We start from the raw sequence: 22,901 nt of genomic DNA on the forward strand, positions 1-22,901 counted from the left end.
GAGAGCTCATGCCGATTCATGTACGCGTTTGTAAATGCAAGTTTAATTGAATCTGCAGTCAAAAAAATCATACTGCGAAAAATAGGATATTTTCCGTAAAATATATATAGACGATGGAAAATTAAATTTATTATGAGAATATTTTTAAATATAATGAACGCAATTTGATATGTACATGAAAACACATTTAACTTCGCAAATGTGTTTTTTAATGTAACTAAAATACTGTTTATAATTAAACTTGTAGTTCTGTTTTCTGTTTTCTTTTTTTTGAAAAAATTTTTTTATAGAGTATTTTTTTAAAAATTTATTACTGCAATTATGAAAGCGATATTGGACCACAGTTTAGTCAGCTAATTAACTTGTAAGAACATTGCCGTTATAATACTAATATTTGTCTACATTGAATAAAGGAAGTATTAAAGTAACAAACAAATAAATTCTAGCCTTGATTAATCATTAGATAAGAAGCATTTGTCACCGCTTTATTGTAAACAAAACGGGCGCAGTCAATTAAAACGAATGACAACTAAATTCTATTTTTTATATTATCGGCATTATTACGTCCATCGAAGAGAAAGTATTTTTCATTGCGTAACTTGTTTAGTGCCATTTCATGCGCAATAAATTAATACCTTTTTGTAATCGTGCGTAACTCAATCTTCGAAAAAAAATGGGGAAAAGATCGTTATACTCAGGTGATCGTTGTATAAATGATGAAATCGTATTGACGTGGATGAGAGTTCATTGCCCATTCGCGCTTCGTATTGCAGATTCGCGATCGGTATTTACGTCGCGACCGCAGCTGCCGTAAACGCAAAGTTATGGTGTTTATTGTCGACGGCGTGTAAACGCGGACTGAATAAACATCCGCGAATTCATGCTCGGCGGATTTATCTGCAATTTTGTAGCGTTGATGGTTACATATTTCTTTTTCTTTAGCTGTAGATTTTTGCGTATTTGAAAAGCGAATAAAAAACACACGTCCGAAATTAATACACCTCTGTGACATATTTATTTTATGAATTTTAGAAATGAATTTTTACGTTTTTTCGCTTTTCGGAGCGCAGAGATATGAATTTAAGACAGTGCAGTGCTTTTAGTCCGGCCTGTTTAGGGTCGTCTTCGATCCGCGAGTAGTCGGTGCGACCGAAAAAGCTCAAGACTTCGAAAGCGGGGAGCTTTAAGTTCTTACGAATCAATACCGGGTGGCACGAGTGAGACGGGTAGACTGTAGACCAGATAGGATAGTCGCGGATGGAAGAAAAAGGAAGGAAGAAAGGGACAAAGGAGGCCAAGGAGAGATCCAAGACTTTGGAGCTCTTGTGCGTTCGTTTCCCGATATAGCGCGTCGATAAGTCGTCTCTCCCGCCAATTATTTCGCGAGAGTATCGCCGAATTGGGCTGAGTCTTTCCGCCAACATGACAGCCATCAAACCAGCATGGACTCCTTTTGTCGGTTCCTGTACAACGTCGTTCTCGCCGTTGTCGTCTTTCTCAGGATTATCAGTGAGTAGCGAGAGCGAGACATCGATCAGGCGGATTGTTAGATCTCACTTCGCGAAAATAAAAATTACTTTGTGAAAATAAATTAAATATAATTTACGCGTAATAAACTTTACATAAAAGTGAAATTGAAAGATTATCTTTAGAAAAGCATTCTTTTTAAATAGTTAGAAATTACGCGAAAACAAAATTTGTCTTCTATATCAAAATTAATTGGAAAGTTATTTTATATGGATTTTTGCTTGTATCGATAATTATACCAAACGACCACAAGTATGAGCAGTCATATTGGCTGTGCGATATAAATTCCTGCGGCCGCAAGTTCTATATTAACGGACAAGGTCTACTTGGCCAATATTAACCGGGTTGAATAAATTTTATTAGTATTCTGTGCGAGTTACCGCGAAGATAGTCGGAATATCGGATAACCGCGACTGCAGTATTTAACTTGGCTATCTATCTCGGGTGAGCTTAAAGCTTAAAGCTCGAGCCATTACTCTCTTGCAACTGTCTACCGCCAGATAATACCTTGTCTTCGACGATCTCCAACGACAAGCTTTCTTATCGTAATCGTCACCGCGATAGATTAGCCAAATTTAAATTGGATTCCGATTCAATATTTAGCTTCTTGTTTCATCCTGTCGTGAAAGGCACAACCGAAGATCAAAACACTTATCATCATTCTACAAACATTGTAAAAATTCATTTTTATATGCAATTTTCAATTTTTTGACATTATCTTCTTTCTCTTTGTTTCGGCAATTTGAGTGCTTAAGAGGAAATGCATCTCCAGTTTTGTAGATTTTCGACTGTAAGATTGAAACGACCAGACGCGTTTATTCCGATATCAGAAGCACTTTGCCGCGTATCGATATGTATTGAGCAACCTTTAAAACATCCCATGCAGCTGCTGCGGTTGATCGCATGTTCTACCATAGTCTGCCATAACTCGGAACCTTGACCTTTAACCGCTCGTTATCTGCTGATATTTAAAGCTTCGAAACCGCGCGTTTGACACATAGCATGGCATGCGAAATAACCAGGTCGTTCGCAGAAACAGATTTCTGCGAAGTAATTCTTTAATAGAGAGAATAGGGACTTTTATATGCAGTATATTACATACTGTTACGTCAATCGATATAACGAAGAGATAGTTACATCCGGCAAAATCGATGCGTAATTTTTTTTACACGATACAATCGCTTTTTTATAAAACATCTCAAATTTAATACTGCAATAAGAATATTATTATCAAGTAAACGCGATATCTACTAGTACTTGTAAGAAGATTATCGGTTTCATTATTTTACAATATCTCTTTTCTCTACGCTTATTTACATAAAACTGATAGCGGAAGTTATCACAATGAAAATTATAATTATAGTATATTGTCTATGAAATCTATAATAATCTTCCGTTATTATCATTGTTGTATTTTATTGATAATATTTTTCATCATTTTAATTTTGATTAGATATAGATATAAGAACCACATGAATCTTCTGTGACAAAAAGTGCTTTAATTCATACTTTAATAAGCTGTAAGAAGATCGATAATTATATATTTCGTATATTTTTATAAATAATTTCAATTTTTTGTTTTCAGAAAACGGCCTTCTCTCCTTCGAAAATCCCAATTATCATCTGGACCCAGCTCGTCTGGACGATGCTTTGAATAGCAACGGAAATGGCAGCTCTCTGTATGATGAATTGTATCAGGAATTGGTCGGCAGCGGTGGTAGAGGCGGCGAGGTGACCGGCGGCGGGGGAGGAGGCGGTGGAACGAGGGTGCAAGCACGCCGAACCTACGCCACATTGGATCTAGGCAGCATGGGGGTGGACGTCACCCAGGGCCCTCTCACGCAGGATTCCGTGACAGACGACGCTTCCGACAACACGGACAACCATAACCTAGGGTGAGTGCCGTTAGCTCTATCACTATATTCTTCCTCTCTCTTTCTCTCGTTGCTATCCCGATAAATGGTTTTCCGATGCACGCTGATGGAAAGATATTGCCGTGCATAGAAATTGAGGACATGGTATAGGACGGGAGTACGATAAAATATCTACTGAATTTTTCAACGTACATTATTACAAGATATTTATTTTTTTCTGCAATGCGCGAAATTAATTTTCTACGGATTATTCAAGATTTTTCCGAATTAATAAGAAACGCGAAAATTATGGTCTGTTACTTATAAAATATTAATACATTTTCAATATTTGAAAAAGAAATGCTACTTTAACTGAGATAAAGCGAAAAATATATATAATCACGGTCATGAATCGGAAAGTAGACTTCTGTCGGGATTTCATCTTTCCATTCCAACCAACTGAGACATCTCTTTGGAGTTTCTCTTTGCAACACGGGAAAATGTAATAAGCTTCGAGCGGCGAAATAGAAGCTGATCCAACCACCCTCTTTTTCCCTCGTAATATAAGGTCCGGCCATTCAGAGGCCGTCGATAAAATTTTCGAGTCAGACCTCATCGGGATACCGCATAAAATTTCAATAAATCCAGGAGCGAGAAGAGAGGGCTAGAGAAAGAGAGATGGCTCGGTGGAAACGAACGGTCGATGTTACAAGACAGTTCGAACTTATTCGCCATTGTTACACGAATTCGGCGCGACCCCACGCACAGTTGGAATTCACTTCTCTCTTCTTTTCCTTTTTGCATTTCCATCGGGAATCCGTTCCATTGTCCGACTCGGCTATCGAATTTCCGGAAATATTTTTTAAGATAACACACGGGAATCGCACGTTTCCCATCATGAAATCGGAGATGCGTTAAATCCAACGGAAAAACGTTGCAATCTCGAATAAAAGAACCTTTATAGAATTATATTGGATAATTAAATTGGAAAAAATTTACGAAGCTACAAAGTATAAAATGATGTAAAATCTGATTATCGTTTCTGTTTTATATAATATGCATAGTAATGATTATTTCGCTGCCTGAAATTTAACAATTATATTTGTTACACGTTATTTCAGAAAGAGAGTCTGAGCATAATTAATTTTTAATATCTCTATAAAGATAAAAGAGCAGGGCAAAGTTCTTGTCTTTATTTTCATTGATTTTATGTCATTTAAAAAAATATATACTTTTCTGATTCTTTATCTGAAATTGTTGAACTCTTACCTCGTCTTCTTAATTCTAAAACAAGATTTTCCGACAAGTCAAGACGATCGTGTCTTTCAGTTCCAATCTACTTTTAGTTAAGATTGAAATTAGATTTGTCGCTTCAGTCAACTTTTATAATCAGTTTTGAATGTCTTTTCTCGCTTATCTGACTTTCAATCAACTTTACTTTGATCAAAATATCTTATCGAAATATTTTATAATGATTAGAATAAAACTTCATTGAAATTTCAATCAATATTATAACGAACGATTATTGTTGATTATTATTGATTAGTTCCTTATTTTAACAAATTTTTGTATTTTCTGAGTATCTTCCATCTCATCTTTAGTTGACCGATTTAAATATTTGAATATTTCACTGAGTTAATAACTGAGTTGATTCAAAACTCTCTAACTAGGCAAAACCCACGTCGCAGCAATTTCGTTCATTTCGTGGAAAAGTCAAGACACATTAACGATTAGCCACAGTCTCGCGAGAGAGTTTCTATACCTTCGGTATAATAAACTCCTTTCTTCCCCTTAACCCCGAACTCTTTTGCCGACCCGGAAATCTGGGCGAGCATAAAAATGCAATTAAGGAAACGCCCGACGTCTGCCTCTCTCCGCATAGTGTCTTTTCTTCTGAAAGGTCCCTTTTCCTCTCTGGATCTTCAATCTTCATCCTGTTTCACATTTCTCCCCGAGTTTATCCTCTCAGCCTTTTAGCACGATACGTGATAATAAGAATGCAACAACGAGCAATGTTAGAAAAATAATCGAAAGTGTCGATTACAAACGGTTGATGAAAAATATAGATATAATTTTTTATTTAAAATAAAATTCGAAAAGTTAAAATAGAATCTGTCCCTCTCGGTGAATACGACGCGCGATAGTATATTAGCGGAATAAAAGTAATATTAGATTCCCGGTCCGCCATTATAGAGATGATATACGCGGTAAAGTTTAACCCACGAAATTCCAGGGGGTGAACGGGATTCGTTGGTGCTTTTTTCCTCGTCCGTGTCTAGCTCTCTTGTTCGCTGTGTTGTCGGCAAAATGACGAAGTAAGGTAATGACGCCATCGCAGCCAACGAGAATACGGCGTTGCTGATCGAATTTTACGGGCACGGCAGGGGGGAACGAAAAGCGAATTTCACTGGCGACGAGGCGAACGGGCGAAGGCTTTCATCGCGGTACCACGTTAACTTGATTTACGTGATGTGTTCCTAACGTACGCAACGTTACGTCGTTAGATACCCGACACCGGAATAGCTTCGTGCCTCCGGAACTCTACCGCGAACTGCATCGATGTTTGCGACGAAATCAGTAATTTCATCCCGTTTGATGAACGAGCCGATATAGACAAATTGCATTTACAGAGCTCGCGCGGGGATTTTACCATCGTAAAAAAAAAGTGATTTTATTAACGCTCTGCAAGAAGTACAAATTTCTCGACATATATATAGGTATTATATATTTCTAAGAAATATTTTATATCTCTCTTTTTATAATATCGTCGGCGTTAAATTACCGAGCTTTACACGGTGTACTCACAAGTTTGCACGGAATTGTCAGCTTTCCGCTTAATGCATCACAATCCGCGAAACCACATTTAACAAACCACACTATCAGCAATCACGGTGCAGTGAACCCTCGCGAAACGCTCATTAAATAACAGCATTAAACCGCGTTCGCCGATAAGCATTTCGCGCGTTGATAATTTCTAGGAAAAAAAAAATCTTTGCGCATACAATTTCACTTTGCACGGTCACTTTGTCACTTCCGAGAGGCGGAAGGAACGGAAGAAAGGGAGCGGGTGGAGGTAAAAGGCATAGAAACGCGCGAACTCGAAGACGACAGTCTGGGCACGAAACGTCTCGACATTTCCACCTCCGGCTGAATATTAGGCGATAAGCTAGCCTTACGGCGAAGAGGGTGGGTGGCGAGAAAGGACCGACGGTTGAGTCACGATAGGGCAAAAGGTGCGAGGAAGGTGTGTACGTGTACGTGTTTGTGCGCGCTTGGAGATTGAACTCAATCTAAACTTGCGACAAACTTTGCTCGAGCCCCGCGCTATCTCTCATACCTCTGTCGATTCGCCATCTACAACCTACGATCTTGTTCGCGATAGAGCGGAGGTGACGTCTCGAGACCAAACGGCTTACATCCGTGCCGAAGCGCGCCGGATGGAAACTCGTCGGCTAGGAAAAGAGAAGAGGCACATTCTTTTGAAACGAGATCTTTGTCTCGAACTGTCATTCAGAGATTATTGTATAACGAGCGTGTGTAGGAAGATTTTTATTTTTAAATGACATTTGTAAGAAACAAAATGACACATTTATTTGTTCGAATAATTTGTAGAAATGGAATTACAACTTAATTCTTTTCTCTCTCTCTCTCTCAAGTTTTAAAATATAACAGAATCATGTAGTATATCGTTAATCGTTATCAGATTCCTGCTTATTGCACAACAAAGTTCAGTCTGATATACGAAGATTAAAACACGGCATGCAAACATTTCACATGCCGAAATAAACAACCGGGCTTGGAAAATTATATACGCGAGAAAAGCGTTTAATACCGGAAAAAAGGTACGGGAATTTATGGAAGCGTCATAGCGTTTATAATAGCTTGCCGGAGCTCTCTCTCTCTCTCTCTCTCTCTCTCTCTCTCTCTCTCTCTCTATATATATATATATATATATATATATATATATATATATATATATATATATATCCGCCAGACCGGTCTGCAAAGAGCAAAGGAATATTAACGAGGAAATGCATTTTCTTCGTTAAATAAAAAGCAGTCGGTCGCGCACAAAGAGCCGAATTAAAAAATTAGAGGTCTCCACAGACGCGCCGTGCATTGCCGGCAATTAAAAGTCGCTTTAATTTCACATTGCTCCAAAAATTCAGTAAAACGCCGTCGCGTGCATTTTTCTTCTTTTTTTTTTCGAACGAATCCGCCTCTCGCCGGACGTATCCTCATGAAATTCAAAACGGAGTCGTAGTCCCGAGTAAATCGCGCTTCATCGTGAGGCCACCGTCGATGAAAAGTGGAAATTTCCGCGCGAAAAAGGAAGCGCTGATAACGCGCGAAACGAGGTTATCGGGCTGAATGTGTGTGCATGAGGCTGAATTATGTCACGACTTCCACGATTTCGCATCGCCAGTTTCCACCGTGATAACAAAAGTTATGCTGCACTCTAAGATAATTTTCTTTTATGCGCCTTTTATCAGTGTTATAAAGCGTTTATTAAACGTTTTCTTCCAAGAAGAACTTTCTCTCTCGGCTACAATTAAATGCCAATGAATAAGGTGAATATAATTAGAAATATTATTTTGAGATGCATTATAAAAATAATGCATCTCAAAAAAATATACACATTTTTCCAGTCGTAAAGTTTTATAGCAAAAAGAATGATTTTTTTACGATAAGAGATATTTTTCACACATTTTTTTATTTAGTATATAAAACTATCTTAGGATAAAACGAAATGACTAAACCTCTGGCGTATTCGTATTATTCCTCGTATAGCGAAAGAATTGATCTGACTAGTAGTGACGGAAAGAGTGAGACAGAGACAAACTGTAGATTAATGCGAGTCGCATCAATCTCTATCGGTAGCTGACGGCTTATCTGCTTCACGTCAAACCAGCCATTCACCATCCATATTCACTTTACGCGCGGACACCCTTCGTCCTTATTCGCGGTCCCTTTGATCTCGTTTTTGGATAATCATCATTCTGTGAGTATACAGGGAGAAAGAAAAGCCCATCGAGTAAGATGGAGCACTTTGTCGATAAAACAAAAGTTTTATTGAAGTACTTTTTGAAAGAATAATATTTACATTTTACTAACTAGAAATATATTTTTTATATACTTTAAAAAAACAAATTGTTTGTCTTCTATAAAATTAGATTTTTGTGTTTTTTTTCTCTGTACTGTATCAGATTTCCTATAAAATCAAATTAATAACGACTTAACAGTAATCTCAATTTCTGCTTTGATATTTTCTATTGGCAGCTGTCGCGTGAAAAATAGAATAAACAAATTTGGAGAGTAAGGGAACGGATCGCGAAATAATAAAAATCACTCTTGCGTTTATTTTCGGAGTCCCTCGATAAAAACTTGCTGTCAAACTTACATTTGTGCAGTTCCTCGTAAATCAGTGCGCCGGATGTCGTGTGTGGAAAATATAGCGCGACTTTCCGAAAAAAAAAGATCCATATTTCGAGAACGTTGAATAAAAGAAAAAAGAAACTGCATGTGTGCCAGAAATACACATGTCGACGTCTGTCCCGCTCGTAAAAAGAAAATTTCACATAACTCGTCGCGCGAGCGTTTTCGTTCCTCGCAAAATATACAGCTAGATAACTCAGATTCCGTCGCGGTTGCGGTCCATCGTGTGTGTTGGGGACTCTCTTCATTTTTATTATCGCACCATTATTGCGGTGCGATACCGGATGAGAGCTCGCGAACAGCCCTCGCGGGCAGAATTCGTGCATAATCGCGCCGACTGCACAAAGCGACTCCTCGTAACGATGATAGGTCGACCGGTATCTCGATAAAGTCCCTCGGGCTCGGCTTAATTCAGGAAGCACGAACCCATAAGGAATGGTGAGTTGGTGCGCCATTCTACGAATTGCGAGGCACTCAGTATATATAGTATCGGGCTGCGTTCGAGGCGAAAGAGAGAATAAAAGAAAAGAATGTTGCAATAAGTTTCTTTTATCAGCTAATCGTCCATTTGTCATCGTAGTACCATTAGAGATCTTTCTTCTTTTTTTTATTTTACTTTTATTGAGAGTTAACGACGAATCGCGTTTTCAACGGGTCAGAGACCGCCGTGATAGTTGTTTTCACAGAGAGTTTATGATGATTTAAAGTTTAAGGAGGTGCCCGCCGAGACAAAAGTCCGCTTGATTTAAACAGATTGTCGGGTGTTCCAGGAAAACGTCGTTTGAAATTAAAGAATTGTCGCGCGATCCGTGGCCAGGCTATGTCGCAATTCGCTGCGATAATATCCCGCGGGCATCTCGGTAGGTAGAAAGGCATAAACCCATAAGGAATGACACGCCATTCCCGAAGGTTTCAGGGAGAAAGAAAAGAAGGGAAAGAGATCCGCGAAAGTGAGGGGGGAAGAAGTGTGAGGAGAGCGAGGTGAAACACCTCACACCTCGCAAGGATAGGTATCTTAACGATCGTGTCTGAGGCGGGGTACATTGGACGTGAAATAAGGTGCCTTTGTTAGGGCAGCTTTTCTTTAGAAGGATGCTCATCCCTTCCTATCTCCCTCTCCGTCTTTTTTTTGCCTTCTCTATTTCGGTCTCCTTTATCTTCTCTCTTTCTCCCTCTCTCCCTCTCTCTCTCTCTCTCTCTCTCTCTCTCTTTTTCATGTGTTCTGCACACTCCTTGAGACTTTACCCTCCGTCGCCTTCTCTTTCGTTTCTGTCACCCTTCCGACCACAACCCTCCTTCGCGAGATCTTTCCGAAGGAAAGTGCGTCGTCTCTGACGCCTCCTTTTATGGTTTTGTCACGCTCGTTTTCACGAAATTAGACGAACGGGGAAGGGAAGTGTTTTCTCACGATCCTTGACATTCATGGCATTAACTCGTATGTTAAAAAACTTGATGCGTTTAAGAAACTATTGCGCGATATTAATAGCAGAAATAGCACAATTTTGTTCTTGATAATTATGAAGCAAAAATAATATAGAAAAATAATTATTTAGAGAAACTATTATTTTTATGATTTAAGAAAAAAGAGAAATTATTTTATTATATATATTTTTTTTCATCAAAGGTGATATGTTTGAAATTCACAGAAATATAAAATTACGATTTGACACAAAATCGTAACTACGTATTGCTAACTTTTTATCATGGCATTATTTTATATAATGCAAGTATTAAATTATCAAAACGCTTATTTTAAATAAGACGAAATGTTCTCTTAAGAAATACTTAAGTTTTTAAGATGCGAGTTAATCTTAAATCGACGCGATGGACTTTAGAATTTTTACGAACTCATGCATAGCATTCTCGAATCTACATTCTGTCTGATTGAATATATGATCAAGTTTATGATAGACTACCGTCATTTTCAATGCATAATTTTTTAACGTTACCTGCAACGTACTCGAATGACAACCCTGCTGTCTTTATCTTCCTATATCGAAGTCTTAAAATTTCGCTTCGCTAACATTACTGTCAATCACGTTGAAAGTTGCACAAGCAAACTGAAAAGGATAATCGAACGATCGAAATAAATTTAGGCATATTTTAATGAAGAATTTTCAATATAACGATTCTCTTTTCGAAATTGATCGCGAAGCAGCATTAATTATATTCCAAGATAAATCAATATTTGTCATAAATTCGCTATTAAATCATCACGATCGATATATAAGAGAAAATATTTTCACTCTGGATTAATTCGATCGAGTCAAATGATTGCATTCTTAAAATTAAAAACTCAATTTACCACTCCGTGATATATCGCATATGTAGAAAAATAAATAAATAATCGCTTGAATACTCGACATAAAAGTACCCATTCTCGTTGCACGAGATTATATATATTCGTATACACCTGTCACTCTTCCTCCTTTTTATTCGTCGCGCATGAATCCGCGGCGATGGAAGTGGTACGAGTCGATAAATAGCCAGACCGGAGCGGCAGCGCCCGGAATAGAGGAGATAGCCGGATATGTCGATAAACAACAGCCGGAAATTTGTCCGATGAATTTATGATGGGAGGATGGCGACTGAATTTGCGACGCTCGATATAACAGGCGATCAAGAAAAACGTATATATATGACGTAGTAATACGCTGCAAGATTCACGTTCGCGGCGTCGTAAGATATGGGAATAAACGTCATAGTTAAGATGTGTTACATTGGGTGTAAGGCAACGTGCCCGGGGAGTTTTGGCCCGGATCGCAAGGGAATCTACTTTGTGTCGTGTATGTATGTTTGCGAAACGGACGTTTACGAAGAGACACGCGAGCGAGCTTATGGCCGCGAGTACCTTCGCCATAATGTCGAACAGCGGCATATAAATAATGCACCGTCCCAGGTATATGCACTGCAGCTGCATACATCGGTGAATTTATATAGAGACTCCACGTCGCCTGCGCTCGGTCGTTGATAAAAATTTCAACATGGCTATTCGCGGTTGCAGATCGAACGATCATTAGGGATTTTATCGACCATTCGCCGAGAGAGATATTCTCCCATTTCTGCTGCGAAAACTGCCGATCGATTCTCGTTCTGCGCGCTGAAAGAAAATTTGGTATATTTTTTTTTGTCCACAATTATACTTGGGGAAAATTCAGGATAGAAAAGTTTTTTTTTAACCGATCAATAAAATTGATATCGTGGTTGCGGAATTGTGCGATGCAGATACAATTTTATTCGATTCAGGTGCGCCTGGTATTGAATACGTCTTCGGCAATATACCGTACGAATAGGAACATTGTCGGAGACGTAATGCAGTCTCGGAGGCACCGAGAAAACGTAACTATTCACTGTGACATCGTGTCGCACTAGTGTATCGCTGTAGGTGTAAAATCGATACGCATTTATATTTTATGTCGCAGCAACGACTTTCTAAGCCATGCGAGACATATACGGTTGAAAATTGCGGCGGAATATATATTCCCGGGTTTTATATTCTATGCGTAAGAAATATTCGCGATTCGACTGACAAAATTCGAGGAAGAAGATTCTGATAATTAAATATCGTTGTATAATAATTCGAAAACTGTGACGTGTAAAATTACAGGGAATATTTACCTCAGAATTTCCATCACCGCGAAAAAATATCTTTTGAAATCAGATTTGCTCGCGAGATCCGCTGCGCGAAAAGAGGGAAGGAAAAAAGCGATCGAAAAGTTTCGCTAACCCCTATACGTTCCGATATTCGCTCCGGGGCCGATAGATAGGAAGGGATTAGAGGGGAAGCGTTATCGGGAGTGTCGGGAAAATTCCTGTTCGGCGCATCAGATTCGCCGAAATCTCCGAGGCAGGCGGCGGGCGCAAATCCGATATTCTTCGGGTACATACGCGTACAAGGCGCGTACTCAGGAATGCAACACGGATCGGTATATCGATCCCAGGGAGAGAAACGCGCGCAAAACACGTACAAAACCGCTTCCGCTCGTGCGCGCTACTGAAAATTTCAATCCGCGATTTCCATTCTAACGAGAGATCGACGGGCCGGCCCGCTGAGAGGTCTCCAATTTCATGCAAATCGCCAGGGCGAGAGGGAGAGTGAGAGAGAAGCTTCTCCGCCGCTAGCAACTGTATTGTGTGCGATATACGAGGATCGGATGGAGGAGTTTGTTATTAAAATACCGTCGTCGAGAGGTCGAGGCCAACGATATGTTCCCTCGATGTTTCGTTTAACCCGGCTTGAGAAGCATCGAGCGTTGCAAAATGCATCGCTCTCCTCTATCTAGAACAGCGCATTAACATCATATTATAGAAACTAACTAAAAATTATTTTCAACTAATCAGAAAATATTTAGATATATATATATATATATATTTTTCTCTCTCTTTAATATACATTTTTTCAAAGTGGTTGTTATAAAAGATGCGTTCGCAATTCTTTAATTTCGAAATATTATGCATTTAGCTTGCAGCGATATTTTCTATGCAGCTTTTATCGCATTTCCCGTTCCTCAGAGCGTATTTCTCGAAATGCGCTAATGCACAGGACCGACGCAAATTATTTTCCACCGTCGACTCGCGTTATTTTCGTACCTTCGTATTCGGTAGCAAACGGTGAATGCTCTCTGTAATAGTTAGGCGAAATAGGTGCAACGCGGCGAAATCGCTTCCGGTAAAGTCTCATTATTCCAAGGAGGCGATAAATAGCGACCTGTTTTATGCAAATAGTCGGATGTAGGCACGGGACGGCGCGGCTGCACCGCGATGCTGTAGAAACAGGAAGAGAAAGAGAGAAAGAGGAGGCAACTTCGTTATTAAAGTGCTTATATCGCGCTGTGGTGTCGCGGGAAAGAAGTATCGCGGAGACTCGCCTAACTCGTGAATAATAAACGGCGGAAACTAAAAGTCTGCCATCCGTCGCCCGACGATAACTGGCGCATTTCCGCTTGCGCGGGAATTAAATTAAACTGCAATGTTGTACGTTTCCGTTGCCTTAAATACATCTGGAAAATAGAATTTCAAACTTCTTTCGTTATATTTTAATACATACAGCCGCGAGAATGTTATGTTGATAGTCAGTGCTTTTAACGATAAATAACAGACAGTATAGCGATATGTCTGTGGGAAAATAAAAATTACTCTCTATATGTATAGTTATAAATAATTTAAACGAAAGAGAATGAACAGTGAATACATTCTGCGGCAAAATGTGTGCAACTTTTCCTATTAATTTATCAGTATAATATTATCAGTGTTTCGTTTATTCATAATTTATTCCAACTTTTAATAATTTTTGCGTTGAAATTACGTCATATGCAGCTAATAAAACGAAACAACGAAAATTCGAGAAAAATATAGGATAGTAACCGTTCGTACGAGGGATGCAAGAAATGCAAGAATTCCTCGGAGATATCGCGTGATAGGGGGTCGTTGGAAAATGGCTCGAGGATCGAATTTCTTCTTTTCGTCGATCAATTTCATCGCCACATGGTGGCCCTCCATCCTCTCCTCGCGGTCTCCATACGGATATTCATCGCCCGTTTTCGCTGCATTGCGCAGAACGCCGATAAATCGCATTATCCGGGAACGACCGCTGCCCTGGAACGGGCAGCTTATTTGGCTTTCGCTTAAATTCTCCGATCTAAGCTATTTCTAGAGCCCGGCGAGGAAAGGCGTCAGCGCCGAAAACCCATCGCGAGCCCCCCTTATCCTGAATATTCGATATTCGAGCTGGTATGAAGCGGGATAGGAAACAAAAGCGTTTTGATGTCTTTATTAAATTTTAATGACATCGAGAATATACCATCGACATGACGCTCATCGTATTGGCTTTTAAAAGAAAATATTTCGCCCGAGATAAGACATTTCGCGGAGTATATCGCGTCAAATATTTAATCCGATTAAAAGAGAACGAGCTGGATATAAAATTTAATCTTGTAATTATTTAAATCTTTTGCTCTTCCTTTTGCTTACGCCTGAACTTGTGCCGGAATTTACTTGGAAACGCGCTTCGTACTTTCAGCCAAGACTGTACGTCGTACATCATAGATTTCCCGCTGTTTCCCTAATTCGAGCTCATCCGCCAGCGAGCAGAAAATTACGACGCTCGTACACTCGATAAGCTGCCATTTGCGCGGCGAGGATAAAAGTCTGACGTTTCTCGATCGGCCGCGCAATTCGTTTCCCTTAGTCTCGGTGTAATGCGATAAGATCGACCATACCACGGGCTCGTAACTCGTCGATGAAACACACACCCACACATTACCTTGTATCGATATAAAATTATCACCCACCCTTACCTTTGGCCCTTCCGTTTGTTGAATTACTTCGCGTTACTATTGCAGCGCAATAGAAAAGATCGATTTTGATCAGACAAACGCGGTCGGCACATTCACTCGCCACTGCTGCACTTTAATCGCAATTGCATTCGTGGTCTCCATCGGATACACTCAATAATATTATTGTGTTCGTAAACTTCTTGATACGAAAAGAATATTGCTTTTTTTCGGATTGCAATTCATTGCAATTATTGTGAGTAATATGCATTTGACTGTTAAAGAAATCTTAAATATTTATTTTTTCAAAATTAATTATAGTTAGTTAACTACAGTATAATAAATATATATATATATATTGTTCTGTATATTTATATAATTTAATATATTATATATTTATAATATATATTGAATGATTGAAATGAGATGAACAATTAAAAAGACAAAATATATAATCAATAAAATTATATATAGAAAATATTTAGAAAGAAGTATCATATACTTTTATTAATTATTTGTGATTTTATTAATTCTTTCTTTTTTAAGAAATATGATGTTGAATATTAATTACTTATTACCTTCATAGTATAATTTGATGGATAATTATAAGTCATACAGTTACATGGAAAAATACGTAAAAGATTTAATTTAACATTAAATAGATGCCTTTTATGCATGCATATATACATATACTATATATGTATATGTAAACATCTTACATTATGCAATTTAATTCTTATTTTCTTGCATGAAAATTAAAGACGAAATTAGCGTTTGATTCGCGTACCCATTCAATTTAATCGATAGACTGTCGTTTTAACAATGGACTAGTTGCTTCCGTACGGATACGAGCTACCAATGAGATCCATCGGAAACTTCGCGTTCGTCTAGAGAGGGAAAAGGGCGAATCGATTCAATCTGGTTACATGTTGAAATCGTTTTCCGCGTACAATGAGAAACATCCATCCAGCTGCAGCGCTTCTCCTAACATGCGATTATTTTGCTGGACACGTTATTTCGCCGAGAAAACCTCGTGGTTCGTTCGCATTCCGTCAACGACATCGGATTGTATATCCTCGTGTCTGTCAGCAGGATATTAACTGTCCCTCTTCATCGACTTAATTAACAATAAATGATCGCTGGGAACAAAATGCAAGCTTGAAGCTTCTTATAGCATAAAAATAATCCGAAGTAAAAATCACGTTTTTTCTCCCTCTTTTTTAATTATAATTATTTTTTATAAAAATAATACTATTGAAAGAATTGTTTGAATTCGGATAAACTTGGGAATACATCATAGCGGTAAAATACGCCATTCTGTAAAAAATAAATTCACTTATTTTGTATATCTGTATATTCAAAGCTATTTCATCCGTGCATTTTTGACTAGCGCATTTTTATATATACACATATAAATTGGCCGATACACACACGTGCGCGCATTCGCCAAGAGTCTTGACTTCCATTTGACATTCTACGGGTCGTGGCGAATTTCATTTATATGCTAACTTGAAGTTGCGTGCACATTTCTACATTCCACATTGCGAGCTCGTCGAAACGTGCCCGATGCACAATGCACTCCCGGCTGTCATTGCACAACCAGGAACAGGAGAAAACGCAAAGAGAGAGTATCTTTCGCGAGAAGCGACGTCGAATCGAAAATTTCTGTCCGTTGCTAAGCAGTGCCAAAATTTAACTTTTAGTCGTGTGTATGAAAATATAGAATTATCAAAATACAAATTCAATTTGGACGTATTTGAACTGAAAACTATTTTTCATTATAGTAGTAGTTTATTATAACTTCAACTTTAACAAAGTCAGGAAGTGGAACTTGGTTTACAAAAAATTTCCTACTCTCACACATAACCCATCCTTAACATTCAATTCTATCATATCACCTCTATTCCTTTAGATTAAATACATAAATAATTAATATCGCACTTTATAATGCCTAGTTTAATTTAAATCTCTTTTACACAGCCTTTTTACTATATTCAGTCTAGCAATAAGCCTCCGAGAATACTATTTTTCATTATATTTATATTTATAATTATGAAATAATATATAAGATTAAAATATAAAAATTTATGAAATGCAACAATGCAGTTTTCACTTCATAAACCCGATTTTATTTTCTTCTAACTGTATAAACAACAAAATAAAAGGGAAAAAATTGAAACTTAACATTTAATTAAGCGACATTCGCTAACGAGCCAACATTTACTCGACATAATTCTCTTTTTCTCTATTTCTCTCTTTCTCCCTCCCCTTTCTCTCTCTCTCTCATCTCTCTTTCTCTCTTCGTCATAAAGGTAACAGATGACTAAGGTAACGAATTATTGTACTCAAGGGGCGCAACGCGATACGCGATATAATGACATTCTGTCGACTGCGCTTAATTATCGTACAACGTTAATTACAACGCGATTAAGTCGGTCAGCAAGCTGATCATGGCAGCAAGAAATTCGAGCCTCCATATGAGTATGTAACAATGATATTCTCGGAAGCATCACATTTACATCAATAGAGTAATTAAATTCTCTCATCAAGGGATATGAACGCGTATTATATCTTACAAATAAAACTTATTTTAAGACCACCATAGCAGAGAAATATATACATATATATAATCTCTATTATTTTAATTGCATCTAGCTTTTCGCTTAGAATTTATAGAATTTTTCAGTTTTTTCACGATTCACATATTTGTGTTTTGTATGTAAAAACATGAAAGAGAAAATTTTTGCTTGAGGAGAACGCGCGACGTTTATTTAAATCATATAATCCTCAATAAGATTCCCTCCTGGCGAGAAGTCATCGGTCTTATGTATTATGCAAGAACGAGGACCGAGGAAAGACAGGCAGTTGTATAAAAGAAAATGGAGAGGACAGGCCGTGTCCGCCAATGGTTTGTCATGCGCGACACGTGTCGTGTCGTAAACTTTCCTTCCTTCTTCCACTAGCATCTCGCTGCGAATTTCGGCTTCTCGTAAAGTACTTTTGGGAAGATGGCCGGCGAAAGAAGTTCTCCTTTTGGGATTCGCTTCCGTGTCGACGTATCTTAAGTGGATGAGAGACCGCGGGTATCTAGACTCCCTCTAGATCTTTTTCTAAAAAAAAAAAAAAAAAACAGATAGAAGGCAACAAACCTCTTAAGGATTTATCTTAAACTAATAAAAACTGATAGGAAGATAATTCTCTTCAATTAATGCATTAATATAAAATATCGCGATTCTTGCGAGAAACAAATTAATTTACAAGCCGGATTTCGCGAGTTATTAAATTTAGAAAATCGTGAGTTGGTGCATATTTTTAAATCAAAAATTAGCCATGCTATCATCAAATACTCGAAACGTTGAATTACATATAGTACATTAAATGTAACGAAAGAAATGAGAGAAAGGGAGAGATAAATGTTACCGCAGCATTCGTGATACGAATTTAATCGAAAGGAATAACAAAAAAATCTGAAAAATTCGAACAATCAAATACGCGTACGCGCGGAAGAACAGCGAAAGGAAATGGGATGCAGAAGGCATGAAATTGTAATTCGAAAATTCAGCGCTTTGTCGCCGGCGAATCCCACGAGGTAGCTAGCGTTCTTTTCCAACCGTGGCGACAGGAGTAAGTCGAGGAAATTTTGGTATTTCGTAGTCCCAAATCGCCTCGCTCGCACGACTGACTTTGTGCATTGCGATGCGAAAATAGAGAAATCGAGTGACTGGCGACGGTCTCGCGAAACGCGTCGCGTGCATGCGGAAGGTAATAAAGGGAAAACGGCAATAGCGTAGAGAAGCAAACAAAACCAGGGAAAACGGTGTAGATAGATGTAGATAAAGAGGCAGGGGAGGGGGGAGAGAAGGCAAAGTAAACACGTAACAAGCGGGGAGGGTACGAGACAAGATGATAGATCGATCTGGACACCGAAATGCAAGGCAAGGAAGATTGTATTCCTCGTTCGACTTCCGCGGGCAAATTCCGAGCGTAATTAAATGCAACTTGCGCGTGATATCGCCGAGAACACGGAACTTCCTCTAAAATCTAACGTCTGCACACGAAACTGTTTCTCTCTGACATCAGATATTATAGTTGTTACGCTTCGCTTTATTCGGTAATAATAATAATAATAACAAGATATCTCGCGCAATCCTGTAGATAAATAACATATTCATAAATCGCTTGTGAAATGTGCTATTGGCAAATGCATTCATTTATTACAAGCTCCCTTTATTATTGGTCATTTTATGGACCGGAAATTATGATTGCAAGTACATAGCGATCGTCGGAAAATAAAAAGGAAACGGACACTCGTATATGGCCGACGAAAGAAATATAGAGCGAGAAATTCCAGACTTCCTGCGTTTTATGCGATTGCGTTGATCTGCGAACGAACACGAAGGGGCGAACAGGGAACAAAGTTGAGGGTGATGTCGGAGAGGTGGGCGGACAGAAGAGGATCCGCTCGAAAATGTAGGTAAACTCGTGCTAGTAGATAGAACATGTTGCGGACGAGGGGCAACTTGCGCGGGGCGAGGACTCGATCAAGGGCCAACGAACCCTTCTTACCCTTTGACCCTTCCCAACCGGCTCTCCTCGTCCCCCCCTCCTTCGGAGCAACCACGTCGACGAGGATCCTCTCGACCGGAAGTGCTTTGCAATGCAAGTCGTCGAGCACGAACGCGGCGCTTTGTGGTGAATCGCGATGCGTCGAAGAAGAATCGATTGCGAAGATAGACCAAGTCGTCGATTGGCTGACGAGTGATCGTTTACCGGATATGGTAACTCATTTCCGTTTCCCGTCGTATCGGGTCCGACTCTTTTATGATTGCACAACGGGAGAGAAAATTCGGTTTAATTAACTTTCTCAATTAAGAAATTTTCTTTGTGCCGTTTGCTCGCGCACAGTTACTTCGCTAATTAGCGACTTCGTTTCGAACGCTTCGTTTTGAGTAAAATCACGCAACGTTTGCAGAAGATCAATATTAATTTAGAAGCTCAAATTATTATGTGCGACTTCGTTAAAAATCGCGACCGACACTTTGCACCATTTTTACCTTGAAGAGGTCATTCTATCGGGCGATTCGACAGAAGTCTCGAGTATCGAGTGAAGCGAAGGTACGAATAAATATTCAACCACTCTGTGTCTCCACGACCAAACTCTGTTCCTTTCGATTCTTCTGTGGAAGGGGGAGATGTTCGAGTAGACTTCCGACAGGAAAAACGTTTCGTATTCTTGCTCGCGAGATCATCCGGACTTTCCCGCGAGGATCATGGGATTAGCTTCCACTTTCGTGTCTCTCTATTTATCTTGTTCTCTTCTTCCAACTTTCCTTTACTTCGTCTATTTCTCCATTCCTTCGCATTCATGTCGATCTTTTGTCCATGTTTCGAGAAATAAAGATCCTGAAGAAGGACGAACGAGAGTAGCGGGGAAGAACGCAGAAGACATTGAGGGGGAATTATTGACGATAGGGAGGGAGGTAACTGGTAAATTCCAGGGATGCTTGTGGAAATTACATTCGATCGACCCATCATCCGGAAAAAAAGACGAGTCGTTGCCAGAAAAAAAAAAATTCCTCGATGATGTCTATAAATGGCGACATCTTTCTTCAAACTTTGTTCATAATGAGAGAAAACTCACATGGCGGAATTAACGCAATGTGTTAAAGTAAAAAGATATTCTTTGTGTTTAAAAAGATATAACTTTGATAAACATTGACATTAATATTTTACAATAATCGCAACATATTTTTTAAAACAATGTAATATATATTACGCACTCGTGCCAAAGTTTTAAAAATTTTATATCTACTACCCTTTTATCTTCATAGGTTTTTTAGGAATAATTTTGTCGGTTTTTACAATTTAAGCTCGCATTTTTTTTTAACGCGCATCAGTTTTTAAACACACAGGAGGCGGAAATTACGAGCGGTAACGCAATTTCCATTTTTTTGAAGCCATCGGGACGACGTTAAGCGATTTACATGTCTTCCTGTTCGCAGTAACCGGTCGCCCCGATAACGGAATTTCGGGATATTCGCGGAGCAAAGCCGCGGCAGAAAGCCTAGAGTGCTTTGAGCCGCGATAACTTCCGGTTCGGCGGTTTCATTGCTCACGCGACTCTGCGCTCAGCTCCGGGATTTAATTTATCATCCTCGTCGTATTCGCGACAAGAGGACGATCCTCTCTCTGAGGTCCCACACCGCTTTCTCTATGATTTCCAGTCCTGCAAGTTATATCTTGTCCTCTCTGCCAAGATAGTTATTCGGTTTCTCTCAATATACATATATACATTATATATATGTATAGTATACAATTATATATTATATATATATTGTATATATAAAAATATATATATCTGCCTAAAATTTATAGCTCTTTCTCTCGACTCTCTCGGCTCTCTGAACTTCTGCTAGAGTTTCAAAGACGCCGATAATTCTTGCGGGCTATTAGAAGTTCGACCGCGAAGATTTGCTCGAGTTCGATAGTGGCTGCAGGTGCTGAGATGATTTATCTAAGAAATTTTGCAACTTTAAGATTCACGTCGTACTTAACATGGCGTACGCGGAAAATTTAACGTACTTGATACTCGCCAATTTTCCTCTACCGTCCTCTACAAAAAATTCTAAAAACGATATATAACCGAATTATGTATTATTTTTGATATTTTACTATTTAATTTTTAAATTTTTTTAAATCCGAAATTGCAAAATTTGGATGACGTTTTGACCTTCGATGGGGCGATCCTTATACCTCATTACTTCTACCCGATTATCCCAAAATCGTGCAATCAACGAAAATAACTAGTGGCGAGACATTATCGGATGAATAATAAATTCGCGTCGTAAATCGATCATCTAAGAGCGGTTATTGGATCAGTAGTAGAACCTCGAAACAAGCCATTGTGACACGCAGCGAATAAATAACCACGGAAATAAAGGTGAACGACGAGAGCAATTGGAGGGGACGCGATGGAATTCTTTCTACGCTCCGCCGCGACCCTCGAGAATGCATGCACAGCGAAATCATCGGCGGGGGTGACGAATGAAACCATAAAACGTCACCCTCGCGAAGTCAGAACGACCGATAGAATCTACAATTATATTTACGAAATGACGAGGTTATTTCGCGTTATTTCATGGGGTTGTATTACGCGTACGGAAAGGGGATAGGAGAGCACATTCAGCGCGTCTTTCAACCCTCGAGCGCGAGGGGATGCAAGAAAAATATTGGCAATAAAGGAAAGTACGCCGTTCTGTCGAGTGCATCGGGCATAGAATCCTATTGCAGATATATTATCAGACTGCCGTATGTGATTATGTAGATTTTTATAGCGTTTTATATCGAGATATATGAGGGAAAACGAAGCGAAAGAGAGAGTGCATAGGAAGTTTTCTTACAATTATTTGGTCGCAATTGTATTCGCATGTCATTAAAGGTTCTTTTTTTTTTATACTACGCTCGTAGTGCGGTTCTTATTGCATTTATAATTTTTTTGTTTACTTGGTTCTTCCGAAGAGACGACCGGTCGCTCTAAAATGACTAGATTCCACTGTCTCATTCAATCTTTTTATTCCACTGTTCTCTCGCCTCGAGCGAAGGGTGGAGGAGAATAACTCTCTCGCGCAGTGGTGGAGAATGGGGCACATTTAAATATACCTGTCATTGGCAGTTAGAATGCTCCCGATAAGTCCACTGTATCCTATTGATTGGGTTGCGGCCTTCTACGTATCGGATTCTGTTCGTAATTTTCGGCGAACCGTGAACGCTTATCCTGTGCTTACAGCGTGTCTTTCGACGCCGTTGAGATTGA

General features: G+C 39.0%; 1 protein-coding gene across 1 annotated transcript in view; it reads left to right on the plus strand.

Moving 5' to 3' along the window:
• Window positions 1-22,901, plus strand: part of LOC145940355 (protein Fe65 homolog) — a 151,191-nt gene that overhangs the window by 100,709 nt on the left and 27,581 nt on the right. Inside the window, exon 4 of the mRNA XM_083045412.1 lies at window positions 3,113-3,422. Coding sequence (XP_082901538.1) covers window positions 3,113-3,422 — 310 coding nt within the window. The remainder of the gene's footprint in view (window positions 1-3,112; window positions 3,423-22,901) is intronic.

The sequence above is a fragment of the Prenolepis imparis genome, unplaced genomic scaffold, assembly GCF_030444845.1.
Source record: "Prenolepis imparis isolate NDT839.2.m4 unplaced genomic scaffold, iyPreImpa1.0 SCAF_9, whole genome shotgun sequence".
NCBI classification, from domain to species: Eukaryota; Metazoa; Arthropoda; class Insecta; order Hymenoptera; family Formicidae; genus Prenolepis; species Prenolepis imparis.